At 43.2% G+C, this 20,711-nt stretch overlaps 2 protein-coding genes across 3 annotated transcripts; both read left to right on the top strand.

Annotated features, from left to right (window-relative positions):
- The first annotated feature begins 1,388 nt into the window (after positions 1-1,388).
- On the top strand, positions 1,389-12,794 carry RRN3 (RRN3 homolog, RNA polymerase I transcription factor). The gene is made up of 18 exons (XM_066560893.1): positions 1,389-1,491; positions 1,620-1,723; positions 2,215-2,271; positions 3,099-3,188; positions 3,280-3,409; positions 3,851-3,910; positions 4,374-4,437; positions 4,908-4,977; positions 5,461-5,559; positions 6,159-6,254; positions 6,690-6,825; positions 7,541-7,671; positions 8,391-8,521; positions 9,299-9,483; positions 9,770-9,878; positions 10,301-10,453; positions 10,667-10,754; positions 11,152-12,794. The coding sequence occupies exons 2-18, from the start codon at positions 1,631-1,633 to the stop codon at positions 11,308-11,310; spliced, it is 1,851 nt and encodes a 616-aa protein (XP_066416990.1). The 5' UTR covers positions 1,389-1,491; positions 1,620-1,630; the 3' UTR covers positions 11,311-12,794.
- A 1,373-nt stretch (positions 12,795-14,167) lies between these two features.
- NTAN1 (N-terminal asparagine amidase) lies at positions 14,168-20,517 on the top strand. Of its 2 annotated transcripts, XM_066560531.1 has the most exons (10): positions 14,168-14,323; positions 15,376-15,478; positions 15,566-15,631; positions 16,178-16,286; positions 17,233-17,306; positions 18,495-18,548; positions 19,007-19,060; positions 19,580-19,677; positions 19,897-20,010; positions 20,203-20,517. In XM_066560531.1, exons 1-10 carry the CDS (start codon positions 14,243-14,245, stop codon positions 20,380-20,382), a joined length of 933 nt encoding a protein of 310 aa, XP_066416628.1. In that variant the 5' UTR covers positions 14,168-14,242; the 3' UTR covers positions 20,383-20,517. The 2 variants fall into 2 exon arrangements, with proteins under 2 accessions (XP_066416628.1, XP_066416629.1); XM_066560532.1 differs by lacking the exons at positions 16,178-16,286; positions 17,233-17,306.
- Positions 20,518-20,711: the final 194 nt, after the last annotated feature.

The following is a 20,711-nucleotide window of genomic DNA, read 5'->3' on the forward strand; positions in this document are numbered from 1 at the left end:
CCAACCATGTCGATGGATTAAATTGTTAGACTTAAAACATGGACTGCATCTGATGGAAGTTTTCTTGTGGTATATAGCGTCTGCTTAAATGGGAACATCATCAGGGATTAAATTATTAGTAACGCCTACAAAAATCTGTTTGGTGTGACTTGTGAGAGTCGCTGGCAGCAACATAATTATTACAGTAGGAGTTTGTGTAGAAAAGAAGCATAAGTGTATACCAAGTTGAGAGGGCTAAGGTCAAATCCTGGCACGTGTTGCTGTAGCTAGTTTGTGTGAGTGGGTGAAGTAAATTTTACATATTCAGCCAAAGTAAGCTTTGAGCAGAATGGATGTTACTGAAGAACTACACAGGAAGTGCAAGTCTCTGTTCATACTTACCTGGGTTGCTCTACAGTAGAATTTGTGTGTGTATACAATCTTTGGGAGCAAAACCAGTTACTAGCTCGAGACAGAAAAGTCTGTAACACATTTTGTTTAATGACTGGTGCTTTAATATAGACCTGGCCTTCACAGGGATGATGAAGATATCCAGAAATCTCACTTGAAGTTCCCGTGCCTCTGTTCTAGCAAATCCATTATTACTTCCCAAGGTCAAACGCCGCTTTGTTTAGAGCAGGTTCTTGGTCCTCTTTAATCTTAATTAAGTTGTTCGGACCATTTAGTTTACCCCTTCGGATTGCAATTTTTAATTGATAACGCAGGCTAGCCGTGCCCTTGGTGTCACCTGTGCTGTGAGGGGCTGCCAGCGACTCCCACCGCTCACGGCGAGCTGCCCAAGGGGTCGGGGAGCGCTCGCTTGTGAACTATCCCGGGATGGGATCCCTCCACCATGGCCTGGGGATAAATCTGGATTTCTGCTCACGCACCACGGCACGCTGGGAGCGCTACCGGGAGTCAGTGTTAAAACCAGAACGGTGACGAGTAGAGCTTCCCGCTTCTCTTGCCCGGCTTCATCCCCGCGTACGGGGAGAGAAACGCCCCCTCCGTGCCCCTGCTCGGCTCCTTCGCTCCGCCCGCACCACGGCGGGCGGGGGCAGCGCTGCGGCTGCTCCCTCCTGGCGCTCCCTGCCCGTTCAGAGGAGCCGCACGGTGGTGCTGCCCCGTGCCTGCTCAGTGGAGCCGCTCCGAGCCCGCTCAGTGGAGCCGCCCGGCGGTGCCGCCCCGTGCCTGCTCAGTGGAGCCGCTCCGAGCCCGCTCAGTGCCGCCGCCCGGCGGTGCCGCTCCGAGCCCGCTCAGTGCCGCCGCCCGGCGGTGCCGCTCCGAGCCCGCTCAGTGCCGCCGCCCGGCGGTGCCGCTCCGAGCCCGCTCAGTGGAGCCGCCCGGCGGTGCGGCCCGGCGGTGCGAGGGGCGGTGCCGCCCGGCGCGGTTTCCGCCCGGCCGCGCAGTTTCCGCCGGAGCGACATGTGGCGGCGCGGGCAGCCGGGACGCGCCGGGCGCGGGGCGAGGCGCCGCTGGCCCCGGTAGCGGGGGCGCGGCCGCCACCGCAAGGCAAGGGGGGCAGCGGGGGGAACCCTCGGGAGAGGAGCCGCGGCTCTCGCGGCTCTCCCTGCCGAGGAAGGGCCCGAGAGGTGCCCCGGGCCTCCGAGCGGTGCTCACGCGGCTTCCCCTCCCCGCAGGCGCCGTGACCATGCTGGGAGCGGACGAGTTCATCAGCTCCCCACCCAGGAAGACGGTGCGGTTCGGGGGGACCCTGACCGAGATCCTGCTTAAGTACGAAAAGGTGACTGCGGCTTGTCGGGGGCCTGCGCCGCGTCCGGGCTGCTGTTCCTGGGGTCATTCCGTGAGAAGCCTCGTTTCGCCTTACGCAAGACCGTGCCTGAAGGCTTAGGGGAAAAAATTGAAGGTGCTGAGCGTTGTAGGCTTGTGCCAGGCGGTATTGCTGTGCGAGCGAAAAGATTTCCCCCGTGAGTCAACCTGAGTGGCCGGGTGAATGTAAAGCCTGGCTTATGCTAAAGTGTGCACGGGGATCCAGCTGTGTCTACAGGGAGAGCAGCTGAAAATGAGCCAGCAGCCTCGGTTGTCTTCTGGACAACACCCTGTTACTGCTGCTTCAGCTTTCCTGAGCTGGCTGTCTTGTATTCTTGATGTACCTGCTCAATACAATAGTTGGTTGTTCAGATACATTGATTTGGTAGTTTGGAAATTGGTAGTTTTTACTGAAGAAAAGAAAAAAAATAAAGTAATTTATTTATTTTTTGTTTCCCCTGCTAGGGTGACACCACAGATTTTGAGTTGTTAAAACATCAGCTGTCAGATCCAGACATAAAGGTAAGACTTAGATAATCAGGGGTCTGATGATTTAAGGTTCGTCTGTCTGAGTGTAATCACCAGACAAGTCATTCTGGTGCTTACGCTAATCCTTTGCTTAAATTGTATTTAAGAGCTTTTTTTTCTTTGCAGAAACCATCAGAATTAAAACCCTAAATGGGGAAAAAAAGTCTATTTATACATATATGTATATGCAGGATCTTTATAAATGGTATCTCGTGCTTACTGACTCTGCTCTACCCTTTGAGTCTGTCTTTGTTCCAGATACCATCTTTTTAGGTCACTGATGCTTGATTATAGAGACACTTCTGTAGATCTGTGGTTTCTGACTTTAATAGCATTAAAGTTGCATTGAATTTTACCTTCTGTTCTCACTAAATCTGGTTTCCTTAGGCAGTAACATACATATGCATTTAGTAGTTATATCCAGAAGTATTGTTTCACAGCTCTTCTGTGTAGCTACAAGTACCTGCCACATTTGCTGTTTCAAGACTTGAATGTCCCTTCTGCTTAAACTACAGCAAAAGAGAAAAGAAAATTATGATGGAATACCATTTCTTTTAAGTTCTGTGTGAGGGAGGTTTCATGCCTTGCTCAGTCTGATTGAAGTCTTCATGGCAGGCTGTTGGTGTAGGACTTGGCATGAATGTATTCTGCATTCAAGAACTTCCATTGGTGAGGGCACAAACTGAAATTCCTTTCATATTAGTGTGAGAACAATTTCTATTTACAGTCTTAATCTTTGACTTCTAAGGATTTTGCTATTTTCTGCTAATAGGTAGTACTGTTTATTGAAATAGTTACCTGTTTTTTCTGCTTATTTTAAGGATGCCCAGATCATTAATTGGCTGCATGAATTTCGAGCTTCTGTTGCGTATTTGACCAAAGAGCTTGGACAACTGGTCAACATTTTGCTGGTAAGTACCTGTTGGTTTGCTATATGGGAAGATTAAGAGTTTAGTACTCAAAACATCCTTCTCTGACATCTTGATCTTTGTTTACTTCTAGAAGCTGCCATGGTTGAGGAGGAGCCGAGAGGTAGTGGAAGAATATCTGGGCTTTCTTGGCAATCTTGTGTCAGCACAAACTGTCCATCTCAGGCCCTGCCTCCGGATGATCGTGGCGCAGTTTGTGCCCCGTAAGTTACTGCTCTCCTACTCGTCTTTGTTTGCTCATCAAAATCCCTAGATAGAGAACTTCTGTATAAATACAGTCCATAACATAATTAGTTATTGGGTTATTGAGTTTTTTCATGTTGATTGTCATACAGACAGTTTTCTGTACCTAGATTTTAGAATATTCTAGGTGCTAATACAGATCCTGTTTTGGAAATGTCTTGGAAATGAATGAACTGTATAATATTTTTACTGCTAAAAAACCAAAAGCTGAAGTATGAGGATCATGTCAGATGTTCTCAAGAACTTCCTGGTTCTGTAAATAAAACAGTCTTTAAGAAAGTCTTGTGGCTAATTGTGATGTTTTAGTCCCTGTGGAGACTGTTGTTCAGTGTGTTTGCTATTGAATTTGTCACCTGTAAGATTTATACAATTTTGATGTAATAATCTCATTTTTTTGCTAGCTCGAATAACCATCAGAGAAGATGATGTGGATATTTCAGATTCTGATGATGATGATGAAAGTGAGTATAAAGGATATAGATACATATGCTGCTGTAGTGCCTTTACTAAAAAAGAATCCAGTGCATGTTGTTCCTTTTTTACAAAATTAATTGAGCTGAGTTCAAGGAAAACATCAAGAACCATCCTTAAATTCCCAAGTCAAAGACTGTCTTGTACTCAAATCAATGGTGTGCTGACCCACTCCTTATTGCTTTGAAACAATTCCTGTTGGTGCAGTATCTGTAGGAATAAGACACATAGGGAAACATTCCTAGCCCTAGATGGTTTCAAAGCCACGGAAAAGTTAGGAGTTGTTTGGTTTCTATTTTATTTACCTCAAGGTACACCCCTGCAAAAGAACATTTTGGCAAATGCGGTTTCCTTGGGAATCTTTCCATTGTGTAGTTGATACGAACTGTTTTTACTGGTTCCCGATTTAGTTTTCTGTAACCAAGTGTGTAAGAATTCTTTTTCTTTCTCTAGACATTTCTGCAAACTTCGACACGTGCCACAGAGCATTGCAAACTGTTGCAAGATACGTTCCTTCGTAAGTACAGAATCCCTTGGGCTTGTGTGCCCTTTCCTTGCAGATTTCAAGCTTGGGAACTGATGGGTTTTTTCCTCTTAATTGGAAGTATAACACTTCATTTCATTGCATGATTTTTCCCAGTATTCAGTAACTGGTAGAATGCTTTACACAAACATGAAGTTTCCGTCAGGCATCAGCAGCTGAAAATCCTGTTAACAGAAATGAGAAGTAGGAAAAGTGTTGGCTTCTGTATTCTATATTCCATAGTGATATTTGAAGTGGCTTCTAACAAGTGCATTGTGAAAGTTTGCCACTTATTGTCTGTCCAGTGATCCTTGCCAAATCACATTTTATACAATTGCTTACCTTAAAATAAAGTTCCTGTGAAATAAGATGTACTTGTTCCAGTACATCTTTAGAGTGCTGGAGTTCAATATTTGCAAACCTATCACTTTTAGGTCTGATTTTTGGTTTTTAATTAATTATAGGACACCACAGTTTCTCATGCCGATACTTGTGGAATTCTTTCCTTTCATTAATAAATCAGAAAGAACTCTGGTAAGAGCTGTGATTATTTATGTTGATTTGTTCATCTGTTTATCTAAATGTATAAATGTTCTGTATAGTAATACAACTGATTTGATGGCAGTCCATGCAGATTTTTTGAAGAATTTGTTATATATGTGATAATTACATATATAATAACCATGTACAGGGTTGTGTCTGTTTAGTGTAAGGCTGTCCAAGCATTCTGAGTTCCTTGTGCACAAGCATTGTGCTCATCTTTAATAACATCACCACATATTTTTTCCACTGGATTGCTTTCTTAATCAGTGCGCACCATGGACCTCCTTGATGAGGAGTCTCAGGTTGTCTTGTTTGTTAGTTTATGCATTTACTTACTCCTCATTGAACACAATCTGTTTAAACCTATTTCTGTCTTTAGGTAACAAATTAAGAAACTTGTTTTCTAGAAGTCCTTTGCAGAAATTTGACTTTCTGTTAACGCTATTATTGATACCAATTGATTTTGTGTTATAGGAATGTTATGTCCATAACCTGCTGCGAGTTACTGTGTATCTCCCAACTTTGAGGCTTCAGATTCTGGAGCTTATTATTGAAAAGCTGCTGAAGTTGGATGTAAGTTTATTGTGTGTTATCTTTTATGGAAGGTTGGCATTAAGATACACAGAGTAGGAAATGAAATATGCTTCATTTTTAGACTCTACAAAAAATGCCCTTCTGATCATGGGTATAAACCCAGCCAAATTTATACTTCATTCCCAGGATAAAGATGTTCCCACACCTGAGGGTAACTGTATGGTGTGTGCTGTTACACCCTGCCTGGAGTCTCTGCCAGAGTCCAAATAACTTTCTTGTGGTGATCAGCACTAATGTGAATGTGCTTTTCTTTGTGTGCTTGATTGGTTGTGTCATCTCTTTGAAGTAAAATCCTAAAAAAAGGCAGGAGAGCTAGCACTGTAAATGATGGTGGCTTTTTGCCTCACTGTGTAATAGTCTGGGCAGAGCAGATGCTGGGGAGGTAAAAGTTTCAGAAAGTTTGGAATGTTCATTCGTGTATGACACATCATTCCTTTTTAAAATGTTTATTTAGTTCAGGACAGAATCTAGTGAAGAACTTACTCATGTGGTCATGCCTTTTATATAAATAATAAAATACCCGATTTCATATTATTGTCATGGTTTTATAGACATTAATTTCTTGTTTGCAACTGTAGGTTAGCACTCCACAGCAAGATATTGAAGATGCTGAAGAAACTGCTAATAAATGTGCTAGCGAGGAAAAATCTACAGAGGAGGGACTTTTTGACATGGTTGGTTATCTTGTTCTATTAAATTTTTTTAGTATAATTATCACTCCTGAAGTAGCAATGAACTAAGTGTAGAAATTCATTATTAGTTTGTTGTTACTGCACTGCACACTGCTCTTGAAACCTGAACAGCTGACAAATGATTAATGTGTTCTCATGTATTGACTTTATTCATGTAAACACCCAGTGCTACATCCAGCAAATCAATTTCATTATGTAAAAACACAAGCAGCTGTGCAATAAAGCTAGTTAAAGAATTCATGATACTTGGCTTAGTGTGCAAAAATTTCCTTATACTGTATAATGAGATACTGCTTGTTAAAAAAAAGATGAAACTTTAGCATATTGCTGAAAGATAAATTTAGCTTGACTTTTCCTGTAATTGCTGTCTCTGTGATTTGTGTATTTAAAAGCTGCATGTGCCATTTTATCTACCAGGAGGAAGATGAAGACAGAAAAGGCAGCAAAGTTGTCTCTCCCAATATTGAGAGAATGGCCCATCCTCTTGCAGAGCGCCTGGACATCCTGATGACCATCCTGTTCTCATACATTAGAGATGTTTGCCATGTGGATGGTGAGAACACTTGCTCTATAAACAAATTTGTTGTTTTGGTAACAAGTAAGAAACACTTAAGAGGGGTTCTCTCTCTCTGTATTGTGAGATAAAGCAGAATTCTGCCATTAGCAGGCTATAGTTCACATTCCTGCCACTGCCCAGGTGCTGGGAGAGGTACCTACTGTAGTAGGGTATAAATGTTATTATCATTTGCTCTACTTGAGTGTTAGAATTATGGATCCTTTCAACATCATGAAGACTGGAAGTAGATCAAAACAACCAGACACATCAATCAATTGCCTTTGTTACAGGAGAAAAAAGAATAAAGAAATATCTTTCACTGTTATGTACTAAAGGTTTGAATTCTTCAGATTTATATATTTAAAACAATATTTAGAAACCATTATGCTGTATCTTCTCCACATAAGTCAGGTGATTTATTTGTGTTTTTTTCTTGTTCTTTTAAGCTAACACATTATTGCAAAGTTTGCATGTCTAGCAGCTTTATATATGTGCACACTCACACAGAGAGATTCTTCATTTACACCACCTTAGAAAGCAGTAGAATTGTACACCTGGATTTTTGGATGTCAGATAAACTGAGAAGTCAGGTTGACAGTTTTTCTTTACATATTCTTACTGGTGTAGAAAGATATAAGTACCACTTCTGCAGCATGAGGGCAGGGAAAAACCCCTGAAATGTTTCATTTTGTTCTGTTGCTTTGTTGTGTAGGCAAGCTTGACATCAGCAACACGAAGGATTTGTATCGGGATCTGGTTTCTGTTTTTGACAAGCTCATTTTACCAACCCATGCTTCGTGTCATGTACAGTATTTCATGTTTTACATCTGTAGCTTTAAATTGGTGAGTAAAAACTGGTTTTAAAATGCAGTGTCCTCTGTCATTTCTGCATCTTTGTTTTGGTTTTTTTTTACAAAACAGTTTTCTCTGCTGTAATTCTACTCTGAAGATAGCAAGTACATTCAGGATTCATTAATATCTTCACTTTCTTTTTCTTCTCTGTTACTCCTTTCTTTTTCTTTATGAGATACTGCTTGTTAAAAAAAAAAAAGATGAAATTTTAGCATATTGCTGAAAGATAAATTTAGCTTGACTTTTCCTTTAAGAGCTTTATGGCTCTTCCCATGTTGTTCATAAACCACTTAGAGATGGAATCTTAGCAAGTGTGAAGGAACAAACATGATTAAAACTGATCTCTTTGACAAGAATCAGTTGGACTCTTGCACCCAGGACATGGGATGCAAATTTCTTCAGCATCCCAAAACTATTGCAGAGATGCTGTCTCTTAGGTCTTTGATTTGAAAATCGTGTCTGCTGTTAGTTGTTCCCCCAACCTCCATTGTCCCACCTCTCTCAACAAACTGTTCTTTCTTTTATAACTGAGTATAGAAAAAGACACAGAAATGAGTGCTCTTCCATCATGTGTAGGTGTGGTTATTTACTGCAGTTTTGGGTAGATTTTTGTAATGGTTTAGTTATGGGAATAATGGGAATTGAGAAATAATAGGAATGTCTTGCTTAAACAGTGTCATCTCACAATGTCTGTGTATCTTTTTTTCCAGGGGTTGGCTGAAGCATTTTTAGACCATCTTTGGAAGAAACTGCAGGATCCAAACAATCCTTCAGTAATCAGGCAGACTGCTGGGAGTTATATTGGCAGCTTCTTGGCAAGAGCTAAATTTATTCCCATTGTGTAAGTTTTCACACATGAACAGAACCAAACGATTCATGCTATTGTGGTGCTTAAGTAGAGAATTGGTTTTCTATTCCCACTGCTTTGTCAGTAATCCTGAATCAAGAGTCTTGTTTGTCCTTTCAACAATATTGGTTCAGTATTGTCTTGAAGCTTGAAAACACATACAGGATGCAGGCTGATGATTTCTGAGGTTCATGACTTGCTGTTTTGGGCTTCACTAACCAAGAAGTGCTGAGCAGGGGTAGGTTGTGCTGACTTCAAGCAGTCATAGATTCCCAGTGTATCTGATGTTTTCAGTACCCAGTGTTAGGCACTTTCTGCAGGCTCTGGAACAGGGAGATCATTTGTTCTACTGTTTTGATAGAGAATGGTTAAAATGTCTTCCTTTTTATGTACACTTTCTATATTTTTGTGCTGTTCAGGGAGGGTGTGGTGACTTCAACATTGGAGTTAGTTGGATATTGGAATTACCTGCTGGACATGGGAGGCATTGCTCTGTATTACCTGTAACCAAAAATTCTGGTTGTTTACTGTGTGTCCATGGATTCATCTCTTCTGGCATCCTGTCCTTTCACTGTTTGGGGTTTTCAGTGCTGATTGATTCATTTTATGCTGAGATAAAGGAGAAAGCTTGTAACAGAATCATTCCTTTACAAAGAGATTTTCTTACTGATGTTCTTATAATCACTGAGATTCTTGAATATTTGTTGAACATCTTTTCTACACCATTTCAGGTGTTATTTTTTACAGTTCTTTTTTCTCCCTGCACTACAGTACAGTAAAAGCATGTCTGGATCTTCTGGTGAACTGGCTGCATAAATACATTGATAATCAGGATAAAGGAGCTAATGCCTACTGTGATGTAGCTCTCCATGGGCCATTCTATTCCACGTGTCAGGCAGTGTTCTATACACTTATTTTCCGTCATAAACAACTTCTGGATGGAAATTTAAGGAAAGGTGAGCATCTTAGGTTTGAAAGGATTCATTAGAAGTTTTACTGTTACTGTGTTTTATAGTGGTCAATTCAGTCAAGTATCTGATGGCAAATTTACCTTGTTGTGCTCTAAATAGAATGAGGTGGCTTGTACACATGTTGGGGCCAGACCTCCACTGTGAGAGTGCCCCAGGATGTGCTTCTGTGGTGGTGTTGCAGAGTGAGGCATGTCACACTGGAAATTCTTAGCAACTGAGTTCAGTTTATATGATACCTAATTTATATTTGCTAATTGTTCTTATTTTGAAGGTCTGTCGTATCTGCAGAGTTTAAATTTTGAGCGCATTGTCATGTGTCAGCTAAACCCCCTGAAGATTTGTATCCCTTCTGTTGTCAACTTGTTTGCTGCCATTACCAGGTACCTGCTCATTTACTTCAGTAAAGTTTGGTACAGGTGTTGTGTGTATCTAAAACAAAACCAGCACAGGGTTTTGTTAGGCAGAGTCTCGAATATTACCTGAGACATAATACTGCCCATATTGATTAGGGATAAGTTTATTGATAGGTGAATTTCAATGGAATCCTGCAGTCCTATGAAATGGATTGCTCTGTGTTGGAGCCAGTGTGTTTGTACTTGGAATAAAGTTTATAGGGGCTTAGAGGAAGAAAACAGACTCCTTACCTTGTGACTATCTTGCAAACTCTTAGTAACAGCTGGAAAATGGAAGATAGAAGTGATATTTGTTCAAAAATAACTTTGTGTTTTCATACCATCCATCTGAAAATCTTGCTTTGGGTGTGCTGGAAATGCTTATCTTTTCTTTATTCCCTTTTTTAAAGGAAATACCAGTTGGTGTTCTGCTACACAATTATAGAGAGGAACAACAGGCAGTTCATCCCCGTTGTGCGGAGCGGCACCGGGGGCGACCTTGTGCAGACCTGCACCAACCCCCTCGACAGCTTCTTCCCCTTTGACCCCTACATACTCAAAAGGTAGACTTGAAAAGTGAACAACTCCTTTGTGCCTTCTAGAAAATAATGAATACAACCTGTAGCAAACTGTCAGTCTTTCTGCTGTTCACTTTCCTCCCTGATCCTTTGTACCTTTCATATTCTGCATTTTAACCAGATTGTCAAAGATTTAAATTAAAATGTACCCCTACTGTGAATACAATAACTCATTCTTTGCTTTGCTTCCTCTCTCAGATCAAAGAAGACCATTGATCCTATGTATCAGTTCTGGGAAGAGCTGAGTGCTGAAGATCTTGAGGATCTGAAGAAACCCATTAAAAAGGTAATCTTCCCTGATCCAAACACAGTTCAGCTATCAGCTGCTTTTATTGCAGAATATTTTTTTAAGTAGATAAGAGTACACTATACATTTAGGGGAAACTGAGACTGAAATTTGGAAGCTTTAGGAATTGATCCATTCTTGCCTTGGGAGCACTTTTCCCTCTCCTGCAGCACAGGAGCCATCTGAAAGCTTTTTGAATGTGTTCAGAAAATGGACATGATGATGTCACTGGGAAATCCACCCTGTAGATGTCATTCAGTTCCCATATTTCATAATCAGAGTACATCAAATTCTCTTACCATTCCAAGTGGTTGTAGCAATCACAGTGGAAATCCAGGTCTCTATTAAGATTTGACAGTATCTTCCCATTCTCACTGATCCTTTTAAATTTTTGCAGGGTACTTCTGAAGATGAAGACGATGACTTTTTAAAAGGAGAAACTCCTCAAAATGATGGTGTGGTTGAAATTGCACCAAATTCTTACGAGTCCAACACGCGGAGCCCTGTGAGCAGCATTGGCTCCCCTGCAGACTGTTACGTGCCATACCCACTGTGACATGGGCAACCAGAAGGGAAAGTGTGGAATAGGTTGAAAATTGTGTGCAATGTTTTGCTCTGGAAAGAGACTTGAGCTCAACTTTCCAAACTGGCAAATGTTTTAAGTAACTACATTTAAGAAAAATTACTGTTTCTTAGTCATCAGATTTCTACAGATATGTTAAAAGTTATATGTTGCTAGAAAAGCTTAGAGAATAAATAGGGTGATATTTTACAAATTTCACATTGAAATGGTTTTTATGACTTAGAAGGATTTTTAATAGTTTTTTCCAGCTCTTCAAAACTTCATTTACTAATGTTTCTCTACAAGGTTTTATATATCAGGGGTGAAATTCTGGTGTTTCTTCCTGCAGATTTGTGTGGGGACCAGAATTCCACTGTCAGTGTTCCAACTCTGATGACTCTTCTTGAGCTGGTTTCACAGTAATGGTGTAATCTCTTGTCCTAGGTTGCCATTTTTTGGCACCCAATGTGAGGCTTGAGAAATCGGAAACAATCTGTACTGATTGCATTTGGATTTCACTTACTCTGTACTGGGACAAAGCAGTCAGTAGCCACGTTGCTTGAAGCTGCTTTCTAGAGGGACCGCTTTGGAAGTTTCCTCCTAAATTTGCCCTAAAGCAGATCTCTCAATAGGCAGGGCACGAATCCAGTCTGGCAGTGGTTCTTCCACACACATCTCTTCAGCTTTTCCTGTCTGTAGAGCCATGCTTGGTGAAGCCACTTGCTAGTGGGAAATGTGCTCAGACAGAAAGCATTATCCTGGAATCTGTAGCTGACACACACCTTTCCCAGCAAGGAAAGTTCAGACATGTGAAAGTGATGGTTGTTGGAAGTGTTGAAAATGAGGGAGTAGCTGAATGTATTATTTGTAGATAGTTTTCTTGGGATGCTTGTGAAGCACTCCAAGACAGATATTTATTTGCCAGATTTGAAGTTTATATGTGAATGCTTAAAATAGAAAAAAAAAGTCTTCCCTTGTGGTAAGGACGTGATGGTGTCAGTGGTGTCCTTGTGTTGTCCGTGTGTCTGTCAGTCAGTGTAGAGTTTCTCTACAGAGGTTTCTTGTCTTCTTTCCATGGTTGCTGGCTTTTAGATTTGAGTAAGAATATAAACAATGGGAAAAAAATAAATGTTATTCGTGTAACATTTAGTTGAAAATTTTATGTATTTAAGACTAAACTCCAGTTGCCCTTCTTTAGAACTTGGAGGCTTTCAAGACAGCATTTTTATTTGGAGCCAATAAAGTTTGGTGCAAAGAGTGCAATTCTTAACATCCTTGAGAAAACCACATGTCTGTATGTAACTGAGGTGCCCTCTCTGGAGCCTGACTTCTCAAAGTTGGGGTGTTCATTCTGACAGATTGCAGAAATGAGTTTGGGAATGACACTGCAAAATTGTATAAACTGAGAAGTTTTGGTTTTAATTGTAGTCCTCTTTATTGTCAGTCCTGAGTAATAAACAATAGATTTCCTTCTAAAATAGTTGCATTTTCTCCTGGCACAAAAGAACCCTCACGTCAACAGCAGGGAAGACATCCTTTAAAAGATGCCCTTCAGACACTACTTCCAAAATGAGGGTGTGTAAAACTTGTCCAGTTGTAGTACTGGGTATGTGATTCAGGAGCTTCCATGTATCATGAAAAACAAAAAAAAAACCCCGTAAGTGTAATGTGCAGACATTGAACTGTCTGTACTGAAGTTACACAGTTTTGTTTTAAGTGTTTCTGGAACCTTTGCTCTGACAGCTCTGGTTTTCTCCGTGTAATGGAAGGCAGGTGTGCTGGCAGGTGCTGGTGCTTTGCTAAAGAGACTTTGTAAATACCAACAGCTATGAGAAGTGTTCATCCTGAGGTGCAATTTTGTTTCACATGAGAAATGCAATGTATCTTTTGAAGAAAGCATTTATTCTACTATAGAATCATAAAGTCATAGAATGGCCTGGGTTGGTAGGGACCTTAAAGATCACCTAGTTCCAACCAGCCTGTCACTGGCAGGATCACCTTCTACCAGGCCAGTTTGCTCAGCCCAATGCAGCTGGGCCTGGAACACTTCCAGGGACAGTTTATTTCTGTGAAATTGGATGGAAGGCTGAGCTGGGGTCCTGGGCAGTTGCTGTCTCTGGGCTGTGGGCAGGCTGGGTGCCTGGCTGTCCACATTCCCTGCAGGGTGAATTAACTCTGCTGCTACCATCGTTATTCCCCGTAGTATCTTCCACAGACAACTGGAGGAAAAAAACCCTGATCTTTGAGGAAAAACAGTTTTCTTTGGGATTGTCTGAAAATCCAACTTGTGGTTGCTGGGGCAGAGGATGGTGGTGTGGGGATCAGCCTCTTCTCCCAAGCACCCAGTGGTAGAACAAGGGGATATAACCTTAAACTGTGCCGGGGGAGGTTTGTGTTGGACGTTGGGAATGATTTCTTCACAGAGAGGCTGGAATGAGATATTGCAATGGGCTGTCCATTGGATGGTGGAGTCACCGTCCCTGGAGGAATTTAATGCCAGGCTGGATGTGGTCCTCAGTGCTATGGTCCAGTGACACAGTGGTGTTCAGATAGAGGTTGGATTCCATGATCTCAGAGGTGTTTTCCAGCCTCAATAATTCAGTGATTTGTAAATTTGTGGCTTTATAACTGTTATTATTTCATACCACAACTTAAGGATGCCCCGCAGCGGCCGGGGAATCTCTGCAAGGTTACCGAGTTAAAGTCGTCAGGCGGGGCCGCCGAGGCCGGGCGCGTTTCCGTCAGCCCCGGGGCGGTTCCGCGGTGCCCGGGCCTGGGCCCAGCCCCGGGGCGGTTCCGCGGTGCCGCGGGCGGAGCGGCGGCCGCGCTTTCCCAGCGCCCTGCGCGGCGCCGCCCGGCCCGGCCCGGCGCGGCCTGCGGAGGGAGCGCGGAGCCGCCTCCGGGCCCGGGCCCGCCGCTCGCCGAGATGCCGCTGCTGGTTAACGGAGCGCGGGTGGACTTGGCCCGGCCCACGGGGGACATGATCCGCGCCCACCCGCACCTCGAGGTGAGGGAAGCGGGAAGGGGCCCCCGTGGGGAGCCGCGGTCGCGGCCGGCGGGGCGGGTGGCGGAGCGGGGCGGCCTCGGGGTGAAGCGGCCCGGGTTAGGGGTGGCCCCGACCCCGACCCCGACCCCGACCCCGACCCCGACCCTGCGCGTTCCCAGCGCTCTGGCAGCGGAGAGCCGCGGGGCGATGAAAAATAAATAAATCGGTGTCGGCGGAGGGGCTCAGCCGTACCGGTGCGGGTGCCCCGCGGGGCTGGGCGGGCGCTTTCTGTGTGAAATGACAAAAACTGGCGATAAAAAGGAAGGTGGGCACTCTGAGGAAGGTGCTGACCTTGCTGCCAGGGTGTAAATGTTATAATCCTAGCGGTGAGTGCGAGCCAGGACTGGGAGCAGAGCTGTTTCCCATCAGAAGGTGTTTCTTTACAGACCCTGAGATTATGTAGAAAACCAGGGCAAATTTGATAAAGCTGTGAAGTGTTTTTTGAGCCCAGAATGGGAATTGACTTTGTCCCCAGCAGGTCTGTGAGGAAGCACTGCAGTAGTCATAGCCCAGGAATCCGGGTTTTCCACACACCAATCGAGCTAATAAACAACAGTATTTTGATAGGTGCAAAATAAATGTTCTGAAATGTGGCAGCAGAAGACTGAAACTTCTGTATTTCAAGTTTCCTGTTGTGATTAAACTTCCAAGATCAGTTCTGGTATTATCTAATGTAATGTTTTCCCAGTTCAAAAGCTGTTTATTGTGCCTCCATTTTATGGTCCATATAACAGGGTAAAGGTGGTTTGTAACTCTCTGGAATTATGAGATTTAACTATTAACTTGGTCACTGTTAGGAAAGCATAAAACTTTCAAAATTCAGAATACTCTGTAATACAAAACACAGAAAATTCAGAATACTCTGTAATAATACAAAACACAAGTATTTATCTCTGAGCTGGGTCCCTTTGCTTTTCACAGGTGATGTTTCTGTGAAGTAATGGATACACCTGAGAATTCAGCCACTGTAGTATCTGTTATAATTTGTAGTATTTGTTATCATTTATCTTTAGGAAAAGGCAAAACTTCTGAGAAGTCAGCCAGCTCAGATCGTGGAACCCAAAGGCCTTCTCTATGTCCAGCAGAGAGAGTTTGCAGTGACTACCCCTAAAGATGGTGTGTAGGAACAGAAACTTTTCTTCTTGTACTGAAGCAGTGATTGTGAGAGCTGAGTTCTTACAGTGTTTTCCTCCTTTAAAATAGGTTCTGTTTCCATTCTTGGATCAGATGATGCCACTACCTGCCACATAGTTGTGCTCCGACACACAGGTATCTCTAGAGGACCTCCAGAGCAAAGCTGTACCCCTGAAATAAGGAATTAGTGCCGGTTTATGTGGCATTAATAAAATAAACTGCAGTTACATTAATACAAACCTGATTCCCCAAAAGTCGCATAATGTGTTAACTAAAGACTCGCTCAGAGTTGGTGTGTTCAGTGTGAGAGATTCTGTGCTCTCCTCACTCTGTGAGCAGATTTTAACTTGCTCTGCTCCTGTGGCCAGGGGCATTGCAGCCCTGGGCTGTGTCCAGCAGTGTGGCAGAGCAGGGTTTGGATGTTTCAGGGGTAGAATTTGTGTGTGTGTGGATTTCTGACATTAGAGATGTTGCCTGCTAAGGTGTTCCCTCCTGTTAAGAGGGCACTTGTACCCTCACAGGAGCTGTGCTGGTTTATAATGGCCCGTGCAGACGGTGGTGCCTCGCCCCAGTCACACCCCCTGCGGAGGGGGGCGAGGCCGTCTGGGCAGCTCTCCCTGCACAGTGGGACTGCCCCGCTTGGTGGCACTGTCACCCAGTCCCTGTCGTGTGCCCTCCCAGGCAGCGGAGCCACGTGCCTGACCCACTGCGACGGCTCGGACACCGAGGCCGAGGTGTCGCTCATCATGAGCTCAGTGAAGTCCTTCTCCAGCTCCACGGGCTGTGGCAGGTCAGCTCTGCTCCCTTCCTCTTCTGCTTCTCTCCAAGGTTCCTGCAGCTGCTGTGGAGGGGACTTGGGAGGGGTTTGTGCTGGGTTCAGACAAGGGAACTGTGCAGGAAGCACCTCTTGATCAGCACCGCATGCAAAGTGAAAATCATTTCCTTGGTGATGATTTTGGGGGTGTTTTTAGCAGTCGTTCAAAGCATGGTTCTGTTCTGAAGAGTGTCTCTGTAAATGCCACCATGAGGGTTGTGTTTACTGTTTCCCATTTAACTTTGTTCCAGATTTGCAAAATTTTCCCTATAACTGGCTTTTGGTTCATATTATATTTTTCCCTTCAGAGTATTTGTAAATTCTTTTCAGCATCTGTATCAGGGAATTTTGTAAGTCCACATTAAAAAAAATGGTGTGAAGGATAGGATAGGACAGTGGGTGAAAAGCTCTGAAACAGAATTTAGTAGACAAGCTTCTTTCTGGATGTGGAGGGTTTTGCCCCTGTGGTTTGGTAAGAACAAAAACTAGCTCATGAACTTAGATTTGTGATTTGTAAGGATTTTACATAGACACTGCTTAGAGAAGAACCCTGCTGCATGTCCAGAATAGTCGTGAGGAATTCATGGGAACAAAAATCTTCAAGTTTAATTAACTGAAAGGTTAATTAACAAAGTTCAGTCCAAACCAGAGGTGCCAGAGATACCCTTGGGATAGAATTGCATGTATTTAATGCCTCTTCAAGCTTGTTCCTGTGCCACTTCCTGGGTGATGATCCTTGAAGTTTTCAAAATGGAATTATTATAACTTGCTGTGTAATGCAAACCAGCTTGGTGCATGTGATTGCAATAAGTGAGGCTTCTGTAATGATTGCTTTGCAGTTTGGGCTGGGGATTATTTTGTAAAGATACTCATTTTGAGATGTCTTTTTAATTGCTGTTTCCTGTTATTCCATCTCTGTTAGGCTGGAAGTGCACCTAGTTGGAGGTTTCAATGATGATAGGCAGTTATCACAAAAACTTACTAATCAGCTTCTTAGTAAGTTCACGTTTTTTGCACTCTCATGTCCAAAAAAAAAGTTTTGGGTGGAGTTTGTTTGTAGTCCGAGTCCACAGTCATTTACTGGAAAGAAGTGTGGATTCACATGAAGGGTCTTTTTCTCTGCCTGAGAATTGGTGTGGAGAGGGGCTGGACTGCTGGGGCTTGCCCATGCTCAGTGCCTGGGCCACAGGTCTGATCCTGTCACTGCTCCCTGGCTCACACTTGGCTCTGGAGAGCTGGGTGCAGTTCAGCTGGGCTTTGATTCCTGCTCATCTTCTTGGGATCATGGGCAGGTGTTGTCACTCTCCCAGTCTGTACATGTGGATGATTCATCAGTTACCATTTAGTTCATACCTTAATGTGATGAGGTAAAATTGAATTATTGTTTGGAATTGTCTGATGAAAAATGTCAGGTCTTTTATAAAATCCATATTCCAGAGGAGTGATGGCAGTGCTTCACTCACAATTGGAAGTGTAAAGTACCTGCTTGCCTGGGAGTGCTCTGGGTGTGCTTTTGTCACTTTGTCACTTCTGGAGAGGCCTCTGCCCCACTGGAATGGGGAGGGGGCAGGGATGGGGCAGGTGTCAGGATAGGAGGGAGGGGTTTGAGGGGGTAAACAAAAAAGGAAAACCAAAGACCCTGGCTTGCAGCCTTGTGGCTATGACACCTGATGGGTGTTTTGTGTAATGTGAGAGTTCTGTGCAGAAGTATTTTGGTTAACTTACTTTAACCTTCTGATTTTCATGCATCAAGGTACAATTTGAATCAGTAATGCTGTATTGCTATCAGAACTTAAAAGAGGGTTTTTTTTCTGGTGTTTGGGATGGTGAAATGCAGAACTAATTTACAGTTGATGAAAGACTGGGTTTGTTCACTATCTATTTAACATTTTAGGAAAAAAACATTTAAATATAACCTGCTAAATGTAGAGCATACCAGAGCAGAGCTGATGTGATGCCAAAGCTAAACCAGTGTCAGTAGAAGGAGAAAGTGGCAGAGCACTTTCTTAGCAGATTTTTGCTGTTACAAATGGCCTGTCTCTGTAAATTCCTGTTAGTTTGAAGCAAATGTGCAGAAGCCTGTTTGCAGTGTTCTGGGGCAGGGGTTCAGTGTGTGCCCCTCAGCCCCAGACAGCAGTGCCCTGCCCCCCCTCACTGACATTTTTGCTCTCCTTGTCATCACAGGAGCGTTCGACCTCCAGCCAGAGGATGTTCATTTAGTAACTTTCTGTGTAACAGGTAAGAAAATGTTCCCTTGGGTTTGGAAGTACCTTTCCTGAAATAAAAGGGCAGGGAACTTCTCAGACATGGCTTTTGCTCTGTCCTGTCACAAAGAACAGCACAAATCCTCCATACTGATGTGTAATTTTCAGTTTTGCTGCTGCACTGCAACCAGCTCATAGTCATGGCCAGGTTATTGTGGCACATATATCCCAAGAAACAGGGGTTTTTCCCCTGTAATTGTCCTGGCAGAAGCAGCTGGCTGGAGCTGCTGTTCTGTTAGGAGACAGCTCCAAGTCTCACGTGTGTTGTTACTGACCTCTGCCTTCTTTTCCATATTTCATTTCATTTTCCTTGGCTTTTTCTATCTTATGCAACATCAGATCTCTTGCTATCCAATAACATACAATTAAATAAATGCTGCTCAGGCTAAAATCCAAAACCCTACAAGTTTGACTTCTTTTTCTTGATTACAGAACTAAATGACAGAGAAGAACAAGATATTCACTTTCCAATAATTTATGGGATAGGTGAGTCAGTTAAATTAGAATTGAATTTTCTTTTGGTCCCTGGATTACTTTTCAGATTCCAATAGTAAATGGACTGCTTTTAATGGGTGAGAAAAGTCCACCCTAAAAGTTGCACACTGCTGTCAGAGGCATAGGCAAAAATGCTTTTCTTGTGATGCCACAGCTGGGAGATGCACACATGAAGAGGCTGTGTACAAATGCAAACAGATTTCTTCCTTTTACTGCTCTTAAAAGCTTATCAGCATTGAGCTACTGCACTAAATTTATGCTTAGAATTTAATCTTCTTCTCTTTGATTACTCAGTGTTTTTTTTCTAATTAGTTCACTCATATCTGGAATATTGTAATGCTGCCAAAGGAAATTAAGTAGAAATGTACTGTCACAGGCTTGGGGTCTGAGAAATAAAAATGTGTGATGGGTTCTGCAGTTCTGCAACAGTTTTGTTAGGTACATGGTCATTGTAAAGAAGTGCCTCAAAACAATTATTTCTTACTATATTTAATCTCTATTTCCTACCAGCTGTGAATGTTAAAACAGCAGAGATCTTCCCTGCAACCTTCCCAGTAAAAGGGCCGGATGAGGATCTGCGTTCAGCCCACACTTTAACAGGAGCACCAGTGAGTAAAAAGGGTGGTGAAAATGGGGAGACCAGGCAGGGGCAGTGAGACATCCAAAGTCTGAGGAGAAGATCCTTTGGTGGCTCTGTGTTCGTGGTCACCATTTCACTCTGTGTGTGTTGGAGTAGCAGTGTCAGGGCTGAGCTGGGCCAGGCTGAGGGGAGCTCTCCCTGTGTGGGGCAGCCCTGGCTGCCTCTGCAGCCTCCTCTGTTCTTGCAGCTGACCAACATCTACGATGCCAAGACAGAACAGCTCCGGATTGGGCCTTATTTCTGGGGGCCTTTCCCACATGTGGATTTCTGGCTAGAACAAGATGATGCACAGATTTTACAGGTACATGAAATGAACTGGTTGGGGCTTTTTTGTCTTCTAGCTGAGTAGAGAGAGGGGTGGTACACTTTGTCAAAACTTTTCCCAGTGCACTGCTGTACCTGGGAGGGTGGGGAGTATCCTTCTAGAGGGGAGGATAATGAGAACATTGTATCCTGAATGTCAAGCAGCTCTTGCTCCCATCTTCTTTTTCAGAACCTTTCCACGTCACCCCTGGCTGAGCCCCCCCACTTTGTTTCCCACATTAGATCTACATTAACATTTCTAAAAGAACATCCATTTCCATCTCGGTCCCTGTTTCCTGACAGGAAGCCTCGAATCTACAAAAAAAATGAAGAAGGGTTGTGGGAACAGGTTTGTTCTGACAAAATCTAACCTGGAACTCACCCCCACAATTGCTTTAAGGAAATACAACTTGCAGGAAGAGCAATTTGTTGCAAATAGCATATTGCTGGTCACAAATACCAATGTTCCTGTGCTTTTCAAAATAAAATATTTTGATAGAAGTAACTTGCTTTTTCTGCATTACTTATGTAGAAATCAGGGTTTCTTTGAAGTAAGAATTTGGCTTTGTTTAGGTTCTGTTGCTCCAGTGCAGTAATTTGATGGGCAGGTAGAGGTGGCAATGCTGGAGACTGACAAGGTGAGTCACTGCACTGCTATGCACTTCATTAAATAATCTGGCACACACAAGGAAAGAAAGA

Source organism: Molothrus aeneus, chromosome 16 (genome assembly GCF_037042795.1).
Source record: "Molothrus aeneus isolate 106 chromosome 16, BPBGC_Maene_1.0, whole genome shotgun sequence".
In the NCBI taxonomy this organism is placed as follows: domain Eukaryota; kingdom Metazoa; phylum Chordata; class Aves; order Passeriformes; family Icteridae; genus Molothrus; species Molothrus aeneus.

Bases quoted from the DNA above. Each gene is read 5' to 3' on its own strand.
- RRN3 (XM_066560893.1), top strand. From the start codon at position 1,631: ATGCTGGGAGCGGACGAGTTCATCAGCTCCCCACCCAGGAAGACGGTG. The intron at 3,410-3,850 runs GTAAGTTACTGC...TTTTTTTGCTAG, and splicing joins CGTGGCGCAGTTTGTGCCCC to CTCGAATAACCATCAGAGAA. The intron at 10,755-11,151 runs GTAATCTTCCCT...AAATTTTTGCAG, and splicing joins TGAAGAAACCCATTAAAAAG to GGTACTTCTGAAGATGAAGA.
- NTAN1 (XM_066560531.1), top strand. From the start codon at position 14,243: ATGCCGCTGCTGGTTAACGGAGCGCGGGTGGACTTGGCCCGGCCCACG. The intron at 14,324-15,375 runs GTGAGGGAAGCG...ATTTATCTTTAG, and splicing joins GCGCCCACCCGCACCTCGAG to GAAAAGGCAAAACTTCTGAG. The intron at 20,011-20,202 runs GTACATGAAATG...CTTCTTTTTCAG, and splicing joins ATGATGCACAGATTTTACAG to AACCTTTCCACGTCACCCCT.